General features: G+C 39.3%; 1 protein-coding gene across 4 annotated transcripts; it reads right to left on the minus strand.

Moving 5' to 3' along the window:
• Positions 1 to 1,511: 1,511 nt before the first annotated feature.
• DAGLB (diacylglycerol lipase beta) lies at positions 1,512 to 22,049 on the minus strand. 4 transcript variants are annotated; one of them, XM_077828377.1, is made up of 16 exons: positions 21,972 to 22,049; positions 21,586 to 21,690; positions 20,361 to 20,512; positions 16,396 to 16,570; positions 15,461 to 15,722; positions 13,215 to 13,340; positions 11,824 to 11,951; positions 9,468 to 9,594; positions 8,912 to 8,995; positions 8,294 to 8,371; positions 7,780 to 7,860; positions 7,512 to 7,639; positions 5,613 to 5,681; positions 5,434 to 5,506; positions 3,778 to 4,031; positions 1,512 to 2,983 (listed from the first exon to the last, which is right to left on the minus strand). In XM_077828377.1, exons 2-16 carry the CDS (start codon positions 21,678 to 21,680, stop codon positions 2,788 to 2,790), a joined length of 2,028 nt encoding a protein of 675 aa, XP_077684503.1. In that variant the 5' UTR covers positions 21,681 to 21,690; positions 21,972 to 22,049; the 3' UTR covers positions 1,512 to 2,787. The 4 variants fall into 4 exon arrangements, with proteins under 4 accessions (XP_077684503.1, XP_077684504.1, XP_077684501.1 ...); XM_077828378.1 differs by having other exon boundaries at positions 21,586 to 21,616; positions 21,972 to 22,004; XM_077828375.1 differs by lacking the exon at positions 21,972 to 22,049 and having other exon boundaries at positions 21,586 to 21,792.
• Positions 22,050 to 22,269: the final 220 nt, after the last annotated feature.

Here is a 22,269-nt window from a genome sequence, read left to right on the forward strand (position 1 = left end):
TGCCATAATTTGGTCCTTCAAATAAAATTGTATTCTTCTTACCTTGCTTTGATCCCTGTTTCAGATGTGATTAAGAAAAACTAACTAGCTACTACTGTCTCTAGCTCCCAGTGGTGGCAATTTAATGCTTCAATGATTTGAAAACTGGGACTTGTATAGGACAACCATCTTTTTCCCCTGAACTATGCTTTCAGACTCCTTTGTGAAGATGTTTGAATTTCAATTTAATTGTAGGCTGGAGTATAACTCTAGGACTACCTCCCCCCTTTCTTGAAACAGTGTATCTCACCATTAATGGGGAGCCTGCACAAAAATCAAGAATAGCTTTTATCATTCTTTGTTTAGTCACATTCAGCATCACTTACTGGGAGGACTGTTTGTGACCACTGCTATCTCCTGTTTCCTTTCTTTGCTCTTCAGTTCTTCCTCTATTCCTGTCTGCTAATCACTCCTACTTTATATACTTAAAGTTATTAATTACAGCTGATATGACATTATAGACAACACACCATTGAGACTGAGGGGGAGGGGCTTTTAAGAGTCAGTCAACACTGCATCATACTTACCTTGCATTTAAAACAGAGGTGGGCAAACTACAGCCTGTGGGACCCTCCCCTGCTTCCCCCTCAGGCTCAGCATACTGTGCCATGCTCTGGGTGGCTGGGCAGGTGCCCCTTCTATAAATTAAAAACACTTTTTATATATTTAACACCATTATAAATGCTGGAAGCAAAGCAGGGTTTGGGGTGGAGCCTGACAGCTCATGACCCCCTGAGGGGTTCTGATCCTATTTGAGAACCCCTGGAAGATTGTGGAAGACATGAATTCAAGCCCCTGCTTCTCCCACATTTAAGGGACTGCTCTAAACCATTGGCTAGGCCAGAAAGCATCATCACCCTGATCTTCATAAAACTTCAAACAGTTGTGGATTTGTCCCAATGCACAACAGGAAAACCTTGCTGCTCAGAAAGACTGCTACTGGTGACAAAGCAGGTTGCATCCGATGAAGTGAGCTGTAGCTCACAAAAGCTCATGCTCAAATAAATTGGTTAGTCTCTAAGGTGCCACAAGTACTCCTTTTCTTTTTGCGAATACAGACTAACACGGCTGTTACTCTGAAAGCAGGTACAGTTACATGAATTGTTACAAGCAGGGATTAAACTTTACAGTGGGGGGGGGGGGTGGGGAAATCAAAGGAAGCATCTTGCCTTTGTTTTGGTACTACTGTACTAAAATGCATCTAAGAATCTGATTCAAACTGATGGTGACACTTAAGACAGGTCTAAACAACAAGTTAGTGTGCTTTCCACTGGAAGTTCCCTACTGCATTTCTACTTCAAACAGCAGTAAGTCAAGATGCACTAGACAGGGCTCATCTTAGAGTGTAGTCATTTACACTGCCAGGTCCTTAGTGTTGCTGTAGCACAAGATTCACAAACAGGATTGCTTTTTATATACAAATCATAAATTTTCTGTCCTATGTGTTACACATACACAAGCACACTCAGAGACAAATTCTGAAGTTTTATTTTGTCCCTGCTTGAAGGGGCACAGTTGGACTACCAAAACAAAATTACACTATCCCAACACAAATTCTGACTTTACATTTCTTGTTTAAAAAAAGGTGCACTATGGGACTCTGACAAGCAACTATGCTTTTTACAAAAAGGTCACTTGCTCAGTACAAAGCAACCAAGCTTACTCAGACATTCACCATACAATCAATTTAAAGGGTGGAGTTGCAAAATTAGTACTTGCAAAGGTTTCTTAACTAGAGAATCCAACTGAACCGAATGCGTGGAAGGTAAGAGTCAGAGGGTATTCGTCTCAGGCTGGATCTAGTGTAGAAAGGGTACAACGGTTCTCATGTCAAATTCTAAAATAAGTTCTTAAAGGATTATTCCTATATTCTAGAATTAAAAATGCATAAAGTAAGTCCTTTAGGATTGAAAATGTAAACAGATAAAAAAATATTGCACATGTATCTAAGCAGCATTTTTAAAACCAAGAGCCACTGTAAGAAAACTGTCATGAAATAAATGATACCGTGGAGATATTTTCAGAAGGTAACTAATGCAATCAATACTGGCTCTTTAAATACAAAAGTTCATTTATTTTTTTAACCCTCTCTCTTTGCACTAGATTTGCAACTGCACCATCATTTACTACCCAATTTCCTTTAATGAAACTTCCTACTGGGAGTGTCCATTTCTAATAAATATTAATTCTGTGCTTTTACATAGCACCTTTCACCCAAGAATCTCAGTACTTTGCTAAGATGGGTAATACCCTCATTTTACAGTTGTGAAACTGAGGCACAATGGAAGTTAAGTGACATATGCAAGGTAATATAGCAAGTCTATGACAGAGCTGGAATTAGAATTTGTGTCATGGTTCCTCTGCTCTAGCTCAATTATCTTCCTATGAATTGTTCTCAGTTTATCTGAATCCTTCCAGCTGTAAAATAAAAGGTACAGTAGTTTACATGTAAGTGGCTAAGACTCATCTTACTGTTCCATTTCCAGAAAGGGCATATCTGCTTCTGTCAAAATTCTGAATACATTCATTTTAACCATTTTCTTACACTTAGCCAGTAATGTTTACCTCTGCAGAGTAAAATGCATTTTGCATTATGACAGTGACCAAGACAATGCCTCCCCAGTTTCTATTTTAGGCATGTTAAAAACAAAAAAAACCCCACACCACCACTTAAGTCTGAGGTTAAAGACTCCTAGAATACTTGAATCTTACAGAAAAAAAAACAGAGCTATTCTCTTAGAGCTATAGTTATACGATGTTGGTGTGAAAGTCTCCTTCTATTTGACAGGTAATACAAGATGCTTTTTCCTCAGTCAAGCTGTTCAAGGCTTTGAGCACAACATCTGGCATGTGATCCGTTATCATCTTGGGACTTATTAAAATATTGCTAAAGGCTGTTTCTTTTGACCATCTTGCAGTATATTTAACATCAGAAGAACACCACCTAAAAAGACAAATATTTCAATAAAGCCTCAAACATTTAGACTATCATATGAATATTGATCTGTGTCCACGATACAGTGCAAATCTTGGAAATCCACATTGGCCTTAGAAAGCATATTGGTCATATATTTAAAACCTTTGCAGATTATTAAAGGGTATAAACAAACCTTTACTCAGCTACTACTAAATATTTTACATAATTAGAAGAAAGTGGGCTTTTCAAAAAACACTCTGTATTGGCCTAGTGTGCTCCTGTTTATATCAATGGTAAAACAACTTCAGTGAGATCAGAAGTAAGCTAATTTGAGAGCTAATCCTATTCCCCACATTCTTCTTATCCTGAGTTAGATTCTGTTCTATTGTAACATTTGTGCAGCACCTAAATACTTTGTGATGCCTTATATAGTGCTGTACAGTATGTGGCCTGCACCAAACACGTAACAAGTACCTCTCCTGGCTAGTTTACTGTTTAAAGGTGTAAATGAGTAGAACACATTCAACACAGAATGGGTTTTGGTCATTACTGTTTTATGACATTGCAGCTGTATTCAGTGGAGGGGACAAAGAGAGGAGGTTGTTCCCAGTGTTGGGGGTGAGGGTGAAACGAAGCACTGACTCAGAAGTAGGTAAAAGAAACCGGGAACGCCAGAGAAGATTGGATACAATATATAAAGGGCATGAATACGTGTAGGAGAAGATGAGAGAAGAGAGACCAGAGCTCTTGCCTCTGCTCCCAAGGTGAGGAAGAGAAGCTTCAATTTAATAATTCAGTGAAGCATAATGCTGATCATTTACCTTCTTGAGCTGGCTTCTTCTACAATATGGATGATTTTTCCTGGGAGATAAAGATGAGGATACTGAGGTGGAGAATTTAAAGGCGATTCATCCTCAAGGGCATTGTAGGAAGGTGATCGATGCATCATTAAACTCTGTTCAGCTAGAAGAGGCTGGGTTAGGGCATCTTGATTTCTACCATCTAACTCAGTTGGGAAGTTATCTGGATCTCCTCCAAACACTTCATACCAACACCCATACAGCAGGATCTGGTACTGAGTTCAGAGAGAAAGAAGCAGAACATGAAATGTTGATGTTTATTTTCAAAGTAGTGTAATTTAATTTTACACACACACACACACACACACTTCAAGATCTCTATACCCAAGTTTCTCCACATTAGAGAGACTTTTTTGTGGACTGAGTGGATATTAATTAGTTAAGAAGGGCCAATTCAGAGGCAAATGTCTACAACTCTGACAATTACATTTTTTTTGGTCTACTTCTCCTATCCAGCTTGAATCCCCACATCCACCATCTCTAGCTGCCTATCAGCTTCTTTAAGTTTAACTCTCCACAGAGGGCCTCCACAGGGTCGCTAATCCTGGAAGTACACACAAATCTTGGAAAAACCCATGAAGGATCTAGGGTTTAACTCTAGGCATCGATGGATGGCAGTTTTTAACCCACTCCTTCTCACACCACAAGAAAGTCATCTTCCTGACAATTTATTGTTCCAGTCCTCCAAGAGGGCCACCCTAAAGCCCCATCCAGCGTGCGATCCTTCTCTAATGACTACTGCTCTAAGGATGCAAGCATACCTTCTTTTGGAACTTTGCCTGTGTTTCTTCAATGAATAGTAAGGACTGATTGTACAGCCAAAGCCTTCCCTGGTGATGGGGAGAAGTCCCTTCTACAAAATTCCCACTCCCTTTTGGTCCCAGAAGACAGGGTCAAACTTAGCCTACTGAGCCAAACTGGAGTGCTCAGTCATTGATCTATCAATCAGTCCTTAATCAGCTGCAGGGATCATTGCTGAGCAACACCAGGGGCACACTGTCCCACTACTGACACTTTGCACAGCCTCTGCATACTTCTAGTTCCTAACACAGCAACAAATTGGGATGGCAAATAAACAATGCTGCCCTACTGGAGATCCACCACTAGGCCTCCTGAAACATATGTGAACTTGACTGTAGCCTATAGTGTTTTTTCTCACTAATACTAAAACCAAAAACTAGGCAATAAAAATTTGAGATTTTTGCCTTAAAAATGAGACTGAAAATAAAGATATTTTAAACAAATCCCCTATTTTTGTAAGTAATAACAATTTACTAAAACTATTTAAAAATTGTATTATTTGTCACCATTTATGCTATTTGGTTTATTTTTTGCATTTCCCCTTGAGCAGCAAACTAGCCTGAATTACATACCCTATTTCAGCTCTCAGGTCTTACGCTCAACCACAAGGGTTTCCAACACAGCAGGGAAAGGTTTAAATAAGACAACACCATTTACCTATGTTGTCACTAAATTAAAAATTAACAAACATTTCTGTTCAATTTGTGCTTTGGAACCCGTTTCTTAACACAAAACAAGCCATCATCACACTAAATGTTGTATCAAAACTACTTGACAATTCCCTTTGCTTTTATTGTTCCTGGTGTGTTTTGTTACCTTCGGTCTGTTACAATTAGCAACTATTCTCACTATCCTTCTCTTCAGGTCTTCCATGCTGGGCATACTTAACCTGTTTAAACATACAAAACAAAGTGAAAAATGCTTCTTAGGCCAACTGCTGGAGAATAACCATCTCTGAATAAAATGTAATTGACCATCTCAAGTCACATCCTCACCTTGCAACAAGGTCCTTTCCAACAATGACTGACACAATGAAGCATTTAGAGTAGTCTGCAAGTGATTTGCTTAAAAATAAAAAATATATATATATACATATTTTAGTTTTTGCTATGACCTATGTTATTTGTATAATATAATAATGTGTTGCAATAAAAACGTTCAGTTATTTTACTGGACTTTTTTCTGGAACTAGGCTTTTAAGACTAAATTCAAGAGCAGGTTATACCGAACCCCCTTACACATGCTAATGACTAGATGACTTCTTGTGGTCCCTTAAAATCCTAAATTTCTATGATTCTATGTTGAACAGGCCAAGATTAGTTAAGGATTTTGGTTTGAAGCACTTACTTTCAGTATTAACAGTGTATTTGTTAACAGAATTAACAGTATTTCATTCTTACAACTTTGCTGGAAAACTTTATTTTATAAATAAGCTGTGAACAAGTCTCAGTCATCATCTACAAATGCAAAACCCCACAGTCAGAACAAGATAAGCCTGTTCAAATTTCTTTAATATTAGGGCTGTCAATTAATTGAAGTTAACTTACATGATTAACTCAAAAAAATCACGATTAATTGCAGTTTTAATTGCACTGTTAAACAATAGAATACCAATTGAAATTCATTAAATATTTCAGATGTTTTTCTACATTTTCATATTGTTTATACATTTCAATTACAACCCAGAATTAATTAGATTGATTTCAATTACAACTCAGAATTCTAAGTGTATATTATTCTTGATTAGAAATATTTGCACTGTAAAAGATGAAAAATACTATTTCTTTTGTTTAATTCACCTTATACAAGTACTGTAGTGCAATCTCTGTGTCGTGAAAGTGCATGTTACATAACTGCACTCAAAAACAAAACAATATAAAACTTCAGAGCCTACAAGTCCACTTAGTCTTACTTCTTGTTCAGCCAATCGCTAAGACAAACAAGTTTGTTTACATTTACAGGAGATAATACTTTCAAAAGTCTTAAAAGAGCAACACTCCCAACAAGGAAACTATAGAACCTGAACCACCAAAAAAGAAAATCAACCTTCTGCTGGTGGCATCTGACTCAGATAATAAAAATGAATATGCATTGGTCCCCACTACTTTGGATTGTTATTGAGCAGAACCTGTCATCAGGATGGACGCATGTCCTCTGGAATGGTAGTTGAAGCATGAAGGGACATATGAATCTTTAGCACATCTGGCATGTAAATATCTTGCGATGCCTTGCGATGCCAGCTACAACAGTGCCATGAGAATGCCTGTCTTCATTTTCAGGTGATATTGTAAACAAGAAGCAGGCAGCAATATCTCCTGTAAATGTAAACAAACTTGTTTGTCTGAGCGATTGGCTGAACAAGAAGTAGGACTGAGTGGATCTGCAGGCTCTAAAGCTTTACATGGTTTTATTTTTGAATGCAATTATTTTTGTACATAATTCTACATTTGTAAGTTAAACTTTCATGATAAAGAGATTGCACTATAGTACTTGTATTAGGTGAATTGAAAAATACTATTTCTTTTGCTTTTTTACAGTGCAAGTACTTGTAATCAAAAATAAATATAAAGTGAGCACTGTACATTGTATTCTGTTCTTTAATTGAAATCAATATATTTGGAAATGTAGAAAATATCCAAAAATATTTAAATAAATGGTATTCTATTATTGTTTAATCGCGTGATCAATTTTTTAAAAATCGTGCGATTAATCACGATTAATCGCTTGACAGCCCTATTTAATATATTAAACTTAAAACCACTACAGCTTCTTCTGTCAAAATATGAGCCAAATCCATCTCTGAAGCAACTCTACTCAGTCATACCAGGGATGAATTTGGGTAAGTATCTCAATAATTTCTGTATCTTTCACTTAAAACCAAGTATTGTATTTACCTTAACAATCCTCCTGGAGGAGAAAAGGCATAACATCTTAATGTTGGGAAGGAGTTTCTGAGCATGATGGCCAATATGGAAGCTGTTCCACCACCTAAACTGTGACCAACTATAACTAGTTTATATTCCTAAAGACAAAAACAAAAAGAGAGTTATATGGTGAGGTTAAAAGAGAGACAGCTTGCTCCACTTTGATTTCCAATGTAACTAAAGTGTTTTGTCAGAAACACTGCTAGCAAAATTGAATAATTTGGAAGTCATGACTTACAGGAGCAATGGTGAAAGCCTGGTTTAAAATGCCATCATTTATTAGCCTTCTGTAGATGTAATTTGCTGCTTGAGTTATCCCCTAGAAGACAGTATTCTAAGTTAAGAGACAAAAGTAGTGTCCAGTGGGAAATGCAATACCCATATCCCTTTAAATGCAGTGTTCAGAGTACTGACTGCAAAAATGTGTGATAACCTAGTTAACTGTTTCAATGCTCTATTGACATATGTATTGCCCAATAGTGGCACCTGAGTATACTGCACATTTACATTTTTTCTTTTCTTTTTTTTTAAATTTAAAGGGATACAAGAGGCAAGCAAAACACCATGACTACAAATTAAAAACTTCTCTTGCATTGCAGAGAAGAACACTGCCAACAAGCCACCCAGATAGCTGATCTACTCCGTCTCACCAAAAAAACCTGCTAATTCCATTTAACTGAAGAAATATAGGATTGTTAATTTGATTTTTTTCATTGAATAAATCACTTCAAATGGTTAAAGACGACACATGCCTTATGTACAAAACCATTTTCCAGAACGTCTTCGAGCACCAGGTCTTCACACTCTGCTGACAGATCAGTGAGGAGATCCTGCAAGTAAATAACGAGACAGATCCCTTATGCTACAGATATCTATTATGGGAATTTTCACAGCCTTTACACTGTCTTTACTACAGTAATATCCTCAAGCAAACTTCGAGTCTGCAAGTAATTGCACATAAAAAAAGGGAAGTATGAATCTTTCTTACTTACACACACCTAGAAACCCATTACAAAGTGCCATTTACAGCTACTGTATATATAACAATACTCTGATCAAAGCTACTATGCAAAAGCTGGAATGTACACTGTACATACACCTCACACCATATTGACACAAAATTACCTGCGCCCTTCTCCCACTTGCCTCTTAAAATGGCATCCAGGCATCCAAAACCAGACAGGCTTATGACTTAAGAAGATTATCTACTTCCCCTATCTCATTGCTGACTCAACTGTTGGGTTATTTTAAAATTCATTGTGTCACTGTAGCACTATTTCATCTAGCCACTACAGAGAAGTGTACTGTCTCCTCCAAACCATTAGGACATATCCATCTCCAGAGCCAGTGTTACACAACAGAGATGATACCTCAAAAGACAAGGTTCCTCTCACTGCAACCACAATAGCCTCCTTTTTGTGATCCAAAGCAACAAAAAATGGGATCTCGAAAATCTAAAGGATAAAAAAAATTAGGTGTGTTTAGTGAAGATACCAAATTTTTAAGAACAGTAAAGATTTACTGTAGTTTCCTGGAAAGGAATGAACATGACATCATGAAATTCTATTTAGGCATATAAACTTTCCTTACGGAACTCAGGATTTTTTAAAATCTATTGTATGTTATCATTAGGATTTCTCTTATTCTTGTACAAGGTTACACGAGAGCTGTTTCTATGTGTTGTGAAGACTATCAGTATTTAAAAAAAGTCAATGTTTGTGTTACTGTTATCTAAACAAGCACTTGTGTATTAGGGTTGTTTTTTGTTTTTTTTTTAAATACTTTTTAAAACATTTTGGGTTGGTTGGGGCTTCCATTATATAACAGTGGAGGGTGAGGAGAGGAAAGCATCCTCTTCCTGGTTTCTAATTGAACTCAAGAAATTACTGAGAATTCTCTTGTTGAATGTTTGTCCAGATTGTTTACCTTGTTATGAAAGCTGATATGAATGAAATCTCTGTACTGTAGCCCTGTTATTTTTAGGATGGATCCAAAGTGAAAGTTAAGACGATCACTGCCAATCATATCAGAATCCGTTGGGCTGTTTCTGCAACTAAGGAAACATGGGAAAGAAAAGTGAACTTGCCAGTTCCAGCTAGTTACATTTCCTCTCAGAAAAAGAGCTTAATTACATTCACAGCAGGGTTTCTATTGGGAGCACACTGGGTGTTTATACTATAAAGACTGGCTAATACACCATTGCTATAAATCTTTTAGCAGAGTAAACAAGGCAATTCCGAAGATGATTTTTTTTTAAAAAACATCCAGATAGAAATTATACAATTGAGGAAAAATTTCAAGTCCAAAAACAATTCTAAGGAGAGAGTTAATTTGACCCCAGCCACAATTTCAGCTATAAAATTATAAATTCATTCAATTTCTCCCAAGTCTTTATTACTGTAAATTGTGACATCTCAGGAAGATAATTAACGTCATGGCAATCAAAGATGGATGGAATATTCACTCCTAATGTCACCAATAATGGAGGTGACTATTTAAACAGAGCAATAGTATATAAGATCATGCTTGTCTTCTTAATATTAGCTGCCAAAGTTTGCAGTATTATTGTAGCTGTGATGATCACAGAATATTGGAGACACGGTGGGTTAGATAATAACTTTTACAGGGTCAACTTCAAAGCTGCCAAAGTTTGACAGAGGAAAGGTTTTCATTTAGTATAATTTCCAAATTTGTTTATTTCTTTTTCTTAATGTTGACACACTTGTGTTACATTAGGTTAAATAGAACATTAACATACAAAGCTAGTTTATGGTGAGATTGACTTATGTTAGATTTTGATCCTTCCCCTGTCTCAGTGCAGATGGCTGCCTGTGCAGAGGCCCGTTAACTTGGGGGAGGACTCCTATACAGAGAGAATTTCAGGATCAGGGTCTTTAACAACTGACTCATTCCTTATATAGCTTATATAGAAGCAACGGGTTCCACTGTAAGACAAAGAGGTCTAGGAGGGTAATATTGTCTGATTCCCCTAAATAGAGAAAACAATGTTCTTCCATTTATACACATGCTTGTCTAAGCAGAAGCATATAAGGCCTCAATCCATCTTTTTCGGTTTAGTTTGATTCCAACACCCCATGACCCTGTTTTGAGGAATGTCCATTCAACTCAATCAAATGCCTTTTCAGATACTAACACTGACTTGGCAGAATGAAGACCAGTAACTCTTTACACTGTTTGCAATCTTTTGCTTCTTTGTTTTCTTGTGACTATTGGGTCACACTCTTTGTAGCTTGCATAGGCTGAGCTCACTGCAAGCACCAGGGGCTCCTTGCATCCCCTCCACTCCACCCCACAAGGCCCTGTGTGCTACCCTCCTGTCCCTCTTTATTTCAGGTACTCCCTGAAATTTCCTCATATTCCCCCTATGCCAGCAGCTCTGTGTGCACCCCCATTCCCGCCAGACTAGGAGTTGTGTGTGCATCCTTTTCCCTCCATACACCCCATCTTCCCAGTGCTGGAGCTCTGTGTGCCCCCCTCTACCCACACCAGGATACCCCAATCTCTGCCTCACTAGGTTCTGTCTCCCCCTCATATTCTCCATGCTAGTGGTCTTGGGTGCTCCCCACTCCACTCATACCAAGGTCCCTCAATTTTCATTCCACACCAGGGGCCCTATGTGTCCTCCCACCATTCTGTCTCCCATGCCAGGGGCTGTGTGCACACTCCCATTCTCCCATGCCCCAATTCCCCCAGACCAGTCATTCAAGGTGCAAACATGTTAAACTCTGGTAGGACAGGCAGAGATGAGACAGAGGTAGTTTTATGCTAGAAGGCATTAATGGGTTCCATTAACCAACTGTTTGATTGTATAGACAATTACAGAGGTGCTTAAAACTGTTGCTTTATATGTCTCCCACTCCCCCGTTCAGTTGTCCAATTCTATCCAAAATCAATAGGGTTCTGGTCACTGATGCCCATGAACATTCTTTGAACATTTGTAATTGATCACGTGCAGTGTTCAAAAACTTCTTGTGTTATAGCCAAACACAGAAATGCCATCAAGTTCAGCGTATGGTGGTGTAAGTTTGGCCAAAGAAAACAGCTTGTCTACCCTTCCAAAATTGGAAGTAGTATTTTGAAGGTTGGTTTCCTTTTACTCAATTTGTGAAAGACAACTCTAGCAGTCAAGCTCAAGTATACCTATTAATACACAGAAATTGATGAAATAAGAGAACTGCTATTTAAGTGATTTGTACTGATATGAAAAACCAAATAATTAAAAAACAAAACTATGCACTTTTAAGATCTTATACCAACCTACCAGTCACCATTAAGCTTACAGAGTGCAGTAAATGGGTTAGTGTATATGTAGTAAGGCCATCCATAAGCAGCTGCAGCAAACTGCATGTAGTGAGCAGCATTTTCTAATTCAATATCCAAATCATCAGTCTGGAGGGGGAAAAAAAAAATCACCAGTTGTACATGTAAGGCAAGCCCAGGATAAAGAATGCAGATGCATACATGCTACTGTAACATTAAGGGCCTAGATCTCCCCATAGGCCCAAGAAGTCACGCAATGAAGTTTATTCTTTTACCTTTTCACTGTAAGCCCCAGGTAAGTGAAACAGAAAACTGAGAGGAAGGAGTTCACACTTACGCATATTCAATTTTCTTATTTAGAAAAAGTTTAGGGTGTATTTGTTAATAATAAAGCTGGAATCTTGAAAAATTCTAATTATTATTTAAAGTAATTGTTCATTAACAATACCATGTTTCTATACTTTACTATGCACTGATAAACATGGTACTGAAAATTAAATGTTCATCCTAAGGGGTGTAGGTGGAGGGAAGGCTACAGATTATGTAGCCGACCATTCTCACAAGAGCTTTTCTTCTTTGTACTGGACTCACCATCAGTTGAATTCAAAAGGAATTATCTAGTAAGTGGAGTGCACTTAAACTGTTTTAACTGAAGTGGAATCATCTACTTTGGTTAAAACGGTGCATTAGGTGAGAAATTAAAGATTACAAAAGGTACAAAATAATTTACAAGAGATTTTTCTCATTTTAAGCCATTTAAGAGACTGGTGGAAGATCCTGAAATGAAGTGTCACTCCTGATCAGCAAGCATTAAACAATTACTGTTTCTGCTTCTTATCCTGTTCATAACACTGGAATGTCATCTTATTTGTTTTTGTGCATATTCTACATGGTGATATAAAAAAGCCTATAATTTTCACACATTTACCTACTTCCCATTTCAAAATTTCATATTTATTAATATATATGAAAACATGATTGTGGGGTGGAATTTTCGAAAGTGCCTAAGGAACACAACTCCCATTGTTTTCCAGTGCGACTTGTTCTCCTAAATTACTTGGATGCTTTTGAAAATCCCACCCTTATAGCTCAGTTTTGTAATACACTTGGTAACATTTTGGGAGGTTTTTAGTTTATAATCACTTTCCAATCATTGTTACTTTCAGGTTCTCCATGTATTAGTATAATACTGCAATGTTTTGATTGCAAACTTCATAAGAGAATTTTTATTGGATTACAAAATTTCCTATTTGAACTTAAAATACTGGAAACTATGAGCCTTAGATTTTGTCAAAGCTAATTTTTATAAAACTTGCATTTTAGTTCAGTTTGACAAGACACTGTCCCTTTAACAGGCTGTATCACAAAGCTGTTTTTTGTAGCATATCTTACCACATGGGATAGTGAGGAATGACACAGGACTTCTTCAGGGTCTTTTGGGCAGTTTTCCACTTTATCTTGCTCTTGATGGAGCAGAGTCAAGCCTGCTGCTATGTCAGTTGGCACCATATCAGTGTCCTGCCAAAGGAAATGGAAAAAATTCTTTAAAAATAAACCCACAACATCACATGCAATCCACTGAAAAATTAAAAAAAGTGATTTTCTTTTGCAGTTCTATAGTAAATAGATGTACATCAGAAGGCAAGGGTGTGCTTGTGAAACATTCACATCCCCTCCAATGCACTCAATGTTGCATCTTTAAAAACTTTCTGCAAATAAAAGCTACATACATAAATTCCAATGTCACAAAGAAAGTTAAAAGGATCTTCTTTAAAAGGCCTGTGGAGCCCTAAAGCAAAACATGATCTGAACATGACTCATAATTGTCACAAGCAACTTAGAAAAAAAAAACTTGTACCTCCCTCAACAGCTATTATGCAAGTCTGAAGGAGTGCCCATGCTGTTATTGGTGATATGTCACTAGCAAATACTCCTGCTCTGAACCTACGGTAAGCCACATAGCATTTGCTTACAGCTCTTTAACAATTCTGTAAATACATTTAGAGCTCGATCCTGCAAAGCGATGAGCACTGCAGTCACAAACGAAGCTGGTGTGAAATGAGAACACTCAGCCCCTCACAGGATTGGGTATTTAGGGTGCCATGAAGATTATTCCATCTGTAAAGAAAACAGATTAGAAGGCCAGGGAGTATGGTAATTGATCTTTTCATCACAAGATTATTGGTTCAAATTGACCCTAGGTCAACAGTGATCATTGGAAGGCTGTTAGCAACTTATGGGAAATGAGACTGGCAAAATAAACAAGCTAGATCCGGAGAAATAATTAGAAATATTGGCAGAAGGATTCCCCTTCTATTAGCCATGAGAACTGGGATTTTTAAGTTTGACGGCAATGGGAAGACTCAGCAAAATCAGGATGCGGGCACTTCCTTTTTCTACCACGCATAAGTGAAGGAGGGTTTACAGAGGAAAGGTCCAGGTACATAGGTGGGGAGGTTTTAATTCAGTTGCCCAGAATGACAATTCTGCTTATCAAGGCTCCCTCTATCATCCTACAACCCACTGACTAAGAGGCAATCAAAGAGCAGTATGCACAGACACCACTTTAATGGATAAGAATGTCTCCCACCAACCTTGAGCATGAAAAAAGAGATCGTACGGTCACTGATGAACTCTGCTCTCCCACAGTCGCACAGTGTGCTGGCAGTTAAGTCCCAGCTCAATCAATACTATGCAGACCTTAACTTGTAATGAGCTTTCTATAGCATCCAAGAGTAGCTTTTTGTATGGGACAGTTTGGTATAGTTCAGGATGGGAGAACTGCCTTAACACACTGTTAATGCTAACATTACCTCTTCATAAACTCAATAAATTAATGTAGCTAAATTGTTTGCTGTTTGTACCATTCCCTACTATGGGCAAGGGGAAAAATGGTAAACTCTGGATCATCACATACCAAGGTTAAGAAAAATCAACCTCATTCCCCTGATTAGGGAATTGCCCAAGTAGAAGAGAAAAAGAGCTTCACTGGCTGAACTACAGCCCAATAGCCTTACTGGGAAATCTAAACTCCCAATATAGATAAGATCCTAAACTCAGTTAATACCACTAGGCATTCTTAGAGGAGCATGAGAAAACTCCAGTGGAGTGGGGCTTTTCTTTTAGTTAAGACAGTGAATATGTTTGTACAAGGAAAACAGTGATGGGACCAATTATTTTTTAAACGCAAGCAAGCAAGCATGATATTACTGGAAAGCAAGTTTGTGACCAAAATATTGGTGAAAAAGTGGAGGCAAATTCACTGTTGCAAAGCTATTGCCCATCTGGCTTCTATGTCTGTGAAGTGCCAAGTGTGTTAAACTAAAGTAGTTTGAAAACAGTGGTTACTTGAGCATACAGCTTTTCCAAGTTTTAAGTTCAGAATTTGTTAGTCTGTGCAATTTTCCCAATCCCTTCCCCCCAGAGGGCAAAGGAACCCATGTTAAGAGAAGGACAGCATGGTATAAGTTTCAGAATAGAGCTGATAGGTATCAAAAGCCTGATTCGCAAGTAAATGGCACGGCTGAACTCTCACTGACTTAAAGGCAAGAGCCACATCCGAAAATGCTGCAGTATGGGGGGTTCAGTGTTTAGTCAAATGGAATGAAAAGAACAAACAAACAAATCTTTCATCTTACTGAGAAGTAGATGCGGAAAAGCTCTGCAATACTTGTAAAAGCCACTCGGTGATCATCATCTTGCATAATACAACAACACAGTAACCTGATTCTCGTCTCCCAGACTCTGGTTGCGGTCTTCTTGACATTATAAAACAATTGGCCTGATTGACTGCTTTCCAAGTTGCGATTTATATCATCAGCCAGGTACAGTGTCTTTTTCCCCCCAAGTGGATCAAAGACAATTACAACTGCAATGACGGTAAAGATGATGATAACCCAGCTGCAAAACAGAAGGGTGTGGGAGGAAAGGCTTGTTGAACCATGTACTTGTACAGTACTGTATACAAGAGCATGCAGCTATAGTTCTTGTCAGGTAAAAAAGAAAACAGTTTATTATGGCATACCACCAGCACACTCACTTACTGGTACTGATGATGGCTTTGTAATAGGGTCACCAATCCACTAGGAACAGGATTGAGACTGCCAACTCATTTCACATAACACACTAAACCTCCACTGCAATCACCATGGACTGAAAACTGTTTTGAAATAGCTAAGTTGGGGAAGGCCCCATATGCCATTATCAGTCTCTTCAGGCATCTATCCCTACTCCTCTGTCTCTCTTCCCCCACCCCCTTCACATCTGTCCTATCATCCATCTTTGTCTGTCTTTTTGACCCCTCCTCATCTTTACTCCTCATAGCCTTCACTCCATCCCCTGCTTTGTAAGGGAAAATGCCACAACATCTCTCAGGTAATTAGAAAAGCACAATGAAAAAATCAGTTTATTCTAGTCTTAATATATTCACACACTACAAAAATCCTTCTTTAAGAACTTCCAGTAATTTAAAACAAATATCCAAGTTGTGAGCGGTCAGAAAAAATCTTCACTGGATACTTAAAATATAAATTCATAATATAAGCTTAGCTTAGTTTTCTGTTGGCATCTTTACCTTGCAACAACTGTCCCAAATACGGCATTTACCACAGTCCTTTCACAACGTACATCGGTGTCAGAGACCCAGATAGCTCCCACAACTGCCCAGACCAATTCTGGGATATAAAGACCTAGCCGAGTATAAAGCAATTTAGGAAGAGATTTCCTTGGCCCAGGGTTAGAAATTGTTCCTGAAATTACAGATGGAATTTAAGTAAAAAGTCACTTACAAATATATCTTATGTACATAAAGTATCATAAAAAAAATCACATCAGTATTTTTATGCTATGGTGCCCAGTGTGAAATTTAATCAAGTATATAAAAATCCCAACAAACAAAGATTTTTACAGAGAAGTTTCAAAGAAGTGAAGCTGTAGACCATAAAGTGTCTTAGAACTGAATGGTGAACATCTTTAGCATTTTTAATTGTTTAAAACTGGAAATATTAAAATCATTTCTGCTTTCCCAGAGGAATTTTTGTATCTGTTGTTACACATATCTCATTTCCCAGAAGATACATTTCAGCCTTAGCCTATTCATATAGGCAGAGTGTTGGGGTGCAGGATGGGGGTGCTGGCTCTGAGAGAGGGGTCAGGGCTGGGGCAGGGGTTTGGGGTGCAGGAGTGGGTTCGGAGTGCAAAGAGGGTTTGGGGTGCCGGCTCCAGGAGGGGACTCAGGACTGGGGTGCAGCCTCCTGCTGGGTGGCGCTTACCTTGAGCATCTCCTGGTCGGCGGTGCAGCAAGGCTAAGACAGGCTCCCTGCCTACCCTGGCCCCACTCCGTGCCCGAAAGGGGCCAGCACATCCCTGCGGCCCCTGGGGTGGGGGCACGTGGCTCTGCCCCTCTTTGCAGGCTCCTCCCCGCAGCTCCCATTGGCCACAGATCCCCATTCCCGGACAATCGGAGCTGCAGGGGTGGTGCTTGCAGGCAGGAGCACTGCGCGGAGGGAGATCCCTGCCCACCCCCATCCTCGGGGCTGCGGGGGCACGTTGACCACTTCCAGTAGCTGTCTCGGGCCAGGGCAGGCAGGGAGCAAGTCTGCCTTAACACAGCCCTGCTACACCACTGGAGATCACAATCAACTGGGAGAGTCTCTAGGATCGACCAGTCGATCATGATCGACTGGTTGGTGACCACTGCTTTAGGCAATAAGATTTCTGCTATTGACTTCAGTTAAGTGGTAGCGAGCCCATAACAAACCCAAAACTCCACAAAAAGTAAGGCCTGCCTACAGTTCTTTGCTACTCTGGTTGTGAGCTTTGCTGTTTTAGTTCAGAATTCCTTACATTTCTGGCAAGCATTTTTTTTTTCTACATATTATACTGGAATAGAACAAGGATTTCTATTTGCAGTTGCACCTTTAAAGATTTACAGGTTTGTCCAGTCAACTGAATAGAGATCAATCTCAGAGTTTCAATCACTGATCTTTATTCACAGTCTTTTCTCAAAGGCACTTTAGCTACAACAAAACCATGACCACCATACAGCTTACTTTGCTCAATAGGTTTGGGCTTATTAATAAGGCAGTTATATACAAGAACACAAGATGCATCTGATGAAGTGAGCTGTAGCTCACGAAAGCTTATGCTCAAATAAATTTGTTAGTCTTTAAGGTGCCACAAGTCCTCCTTTTCTTTTTGCGAATACAGACTAACACAGCTGGTACTCTGAAAGATGATACAAGCAGGCTCATGAGCATCCCCCACGCTCTGCTCAGATGGCTCTGACTGCAATACTCCATCTTTTTGGGCAAAAGAGCAGTCAAACAGTATTCTACAAGACCAACCCAAAAATCTCTTTAGAGTTAGCTTATGTTCTAACCCAGTCCCCTTCCTCCTCTAATCATTTGTCTGTGATACATTCACCCTGCATAAGCATGGGACCCAAAATGCACACATTCGTGTCACAGTTTGGGGTACTACCACCAATCAACCATTCAGCCTTGTCTCACTATTTTAAGAATAAGATTAACAGAGTCTGGGTGTTGTTTTTTTTTTTAAATGAAGTTGTGTTCTAGAAGAAAGATCTCATCAAAATAGAAAAGCGGCATTTGTCCGATGAAGAGAACCAAAGCTACCCAGATCTGAAATACTAGAAACCTTACTGTATTTTCTGAGAGTCACAAGTAGTTCACAGAAGGGCGGTGACGCCATTCAGCTCAATTTATAAATACTTTTTATACAGTGAGATTATCAACTACAGAGATGTTACTAACAAACTTGTCACCCAACAAAATAAAAATGGCGTTGTGAATTACAATGTACACTCTAATGCTGCAGATATTGTCAAGCAGATGATAGCATAATAAATTGAACATTTCAGTGCCTCAGATGGTGATGCATGTAACTCAGCCTAACAAACTTCTGTCTACCCACTTGATCCAGGCACGTAATTTAACTAACAACGGATTATTTCATTGTTACTGTTTGAAAGTGCTTGAATTGTTTTTATTTGGGGGGGAGGGGAATAATGTAAGAGTATCAATTGACTCCAGATATACAAGAGATTTACTAGATTATCTAGTCCATCTTCTAGTTTCCTTATTGCACATTTACTAGAGTTTTCTTCACTTTGTTTTAGAGACACCGAGTAACAGGGCTTCCACCATTTCCCTTCAGAAATAATTCTCCCAATGAAAAACAACTCACTGTTAGATCTCCCAGAGATCCAGTCTCAGTTTTTCCTTAATTTATCTGCCCTAGTTATATGCCCTTTAATTATGCTGAACAATCCTTCTCCCTCCTTGATGTTAACATACATATATTTATATATAGTTATACCCCCAATCTTTCCAAAACTTGTAGTTTGGGCAAGGTACCTACATTGATTTTTAATCTCTCATCGGATCAATCCCTCCAGATGCCTAAATATTTTAGCTGTTTTTCTATGATCACTTTTGGATGGTCCAATGGTTGGGGCACTAGCCTAGGACTTGGGAGACCCATGCCCAAGTCCCTGCTCCACAACAGACTTTCTAAGTCACAACCTCTCTGTAAAATGGGGATAATACTGGGGTGTTGTGAGGATAAATACACTAGAGATTGTGAAGTGCTCAAATACTACCCTAATGGGGGCATACAAGTACCTAAGACAGATATTAGGAGGGTCAGTCTTTCTGGTAATGAGGCTCCCAGAACAGAACATGATATACAAAGGGACCACCATTACGGGTACCTCTCTGTCCCATGATAAGATATCTGTGCATATGCTCCCATATCATATTAGTTTGCCTCTCTTCCTCAAACTGAAACTCTTCCTGTTTACATAATTATTGTATTAAGAAGTCACTATATAATTTGTTTCAGAGTAGCAGCCGTGTTAGTCTGTATTCGCAAAAAGAAAAGGAGTACTTGTGGCACCTTAGAGACTAACCAATTTATTTGAGCATGAGCTTTCGTGAGCTACAGCTGTAGCTCACGAAAGCTCATGCTCAAATAAATTGGTTAGTCTCTAAGGTGCCACAAGTACTCCTTTTCTTTTTATATAATTTGTGTGGACCACTTTTCTATATACTTTTCCTTAACAGCCTACTGTATCTGATACACTTTTGATATGTGGCACCAAATGTGACTATATAAGGCTATGTTTACAAGTACCATTATGGAGCAGATGGATTCTGCATAGCTTCTCCTGGAAGTCTGTCAGAGGTGTTAAAAATAGTGCATCTTTCCAGATTATTTATTAGTGAACTAGTAAATTGCTGAATCTGATTTGGGTTGTGAGAGGATATTCTGGAGTCCCTCTATTTTAAATTATCTCCAGGGCTGTGGTAAGCTGTTACCTCTATTTGATTACTGAAGGCTGGAAGAGTTTAATTTATTTGTATTGTAGTAGTAATGCTGAAAAATGGTTATTATAAACTTTATTACTGTCAGAGCACACAGAATGTTTGTAAAGCTGTTCTATTTTAATGTCAAATCTAAATAAAATATATAGATCCTACTACAATAAGCATCAGATACTGCAGACTAAGTATTTACCTTGCATACTGATATACACAATAGCAGATACAGCGCATATTATGGCAGCCAGGAGAATGAGGAGGACAAGCAGATAGCTGTGCAATAATCCCCCTCCAGTACAATTAAATCTCCCTTTGTGAATGGAGTACAAAACAAGAATTCCAATCCACCTGCAGAAAAACAGTACCATAAGTTGTCACGGCTAGGAAGAAACATACTTCACCACAAAGCTGATTCAGTCATAAAAAATTCCCCATCTTCACTTAAAAATAATTCACAAAAGGGGCATATTCCCACAAAGAAACTCACAAAATGTAAAGACCCCAGTTAAGTATAGTGCAGTAACCACAATAGAGACTACAAGTTCAAAAATATCCTCCTTTTTTTATAGCACCTTTCATTCAGATGGATCCCAGAGTACTTCAATGATGGACGAAGTTTATCAGTTTAAGTGATGCAGCCACACCTTGAAGTGGTAGCAAGTGATTACTGTGTAGTATGGTATTAATTTAGCACAGCATACAAAAATTACATTACATGTCTCGTTCTCGAAATGAAAACCCAAGTTGTCCATACATGATAGGAAAACCCCCTCAATTTCCCCTCTCACTTCCATGCAATAAAATGTCAAATGAACCAGATAGTCTCACATCGCATCTAATCAAATATTCCTAACAACAAACCAAATCAGCAGCTTCCTAAGCGTGTTATAAAAAGCAACAAGGTAATCTACAGATACATAACAGCAATTTCCTAAGGAGCCCAAGGACTACTCCAATTAGAATGAAAGTTAACACACATTTAAAATAAACAATTAAAATAATCCTAACATTTGCATTATCCTTTATAGAGGACTAGAAATCACTTGTCAATAGTTAATCAGCAGCAGATCAGTTTTGCCTTCAGCTTGCTGTCACCAGGAGGGAATGGCTGCAGGCGGAACACTTGAGTGAGTCTGTATCTATCTTATCTATCTGTTGTCTCTTATCTTATACACTGTAAGCTTTTCGGGGCAGGGAACGTCTTTTTGTTCTGTTTATACAACACCTAGCACAATGGCATACTGGGTTCTACAATAAATAATAACAATAATAATAGGGCACCACAAATGTACAGTGCACCTTCCACGGCAGGCCAGATCCCTCTAACATCTCCCAGCTGCCAGATCCCTCTAACATCTCCCAGCTGCATGGTCCTCCCCACGTTGGAGGGTGGTGGGAAGTGAGGATGGGGTGGCTCTTACCAGATCATTCTGATGAAAAGTTCAAAGGCTCCTGGAAAAACAAAGTCATCACTAGCGATAGCCCAGCGTCTCCCAAATATCACCATTCCAGGCATCTTGGGGACCCTACCAGTAAGCAAAGGTACTGATGACAGACACACCTTACCCTCACTAAAGCAGGGAGCCCGCCTCCTCCCCAAACGAGCCACCATACCTCAGATTACTTCTCTCTGCCCACACACTACCCATCTGCCCCCTTTCCCTGCCCCAAACCAGCCCCTGCCCCAGAAGGGCTGCCCCCACTTCCCTCAGGCCAGCCCCCACCCCTTAACCCTTCAATACCCAGCCCCAGCCGGGCTGCCCGCCTTCCGTCCCCACACTTCCCTACCACGCCCCCAACCCCGCACCGAGAAGTCGCTCCCTGCTCTCCGCGGACAGAACGTTACACCAGTCCCAAGAGGATTACGTAAAAACAACACAACGTCATGACGCAACCACGCAGCGTAAGCCCTTCGCGCAGGGCACACATTCACCCTTTCCCACCAGAGCAGGAGAAGGACTCGCCCGGCTAGACGCTTCCCCCTTCCGTTTCAGGATGGGACGCATGCGCAGGGCTTCGGCGATCCCCAGTCTTCGAGCGGCTAAGCGCATGTGCAAAAGATTCACGGCTCGGAGTCCCCTCTCCTCCCGCATCGGTTTGTGTGT

Source organism: Eretmochelys imbricata, chromosome 10, assembly GCF_965152235.1.
Source record: "Eretmochelys imbricata isolate rEreImb1 chromosome 10, rEreImb1.hap1, whole genome shotgun sequence".
Taxonomy (NCBI): domain Eukaryota; kingdom Metazoa; phylum Chordata; order Testudines; family Cheloniidae; genus Eretmochelys; species Eretmochelys imbricata.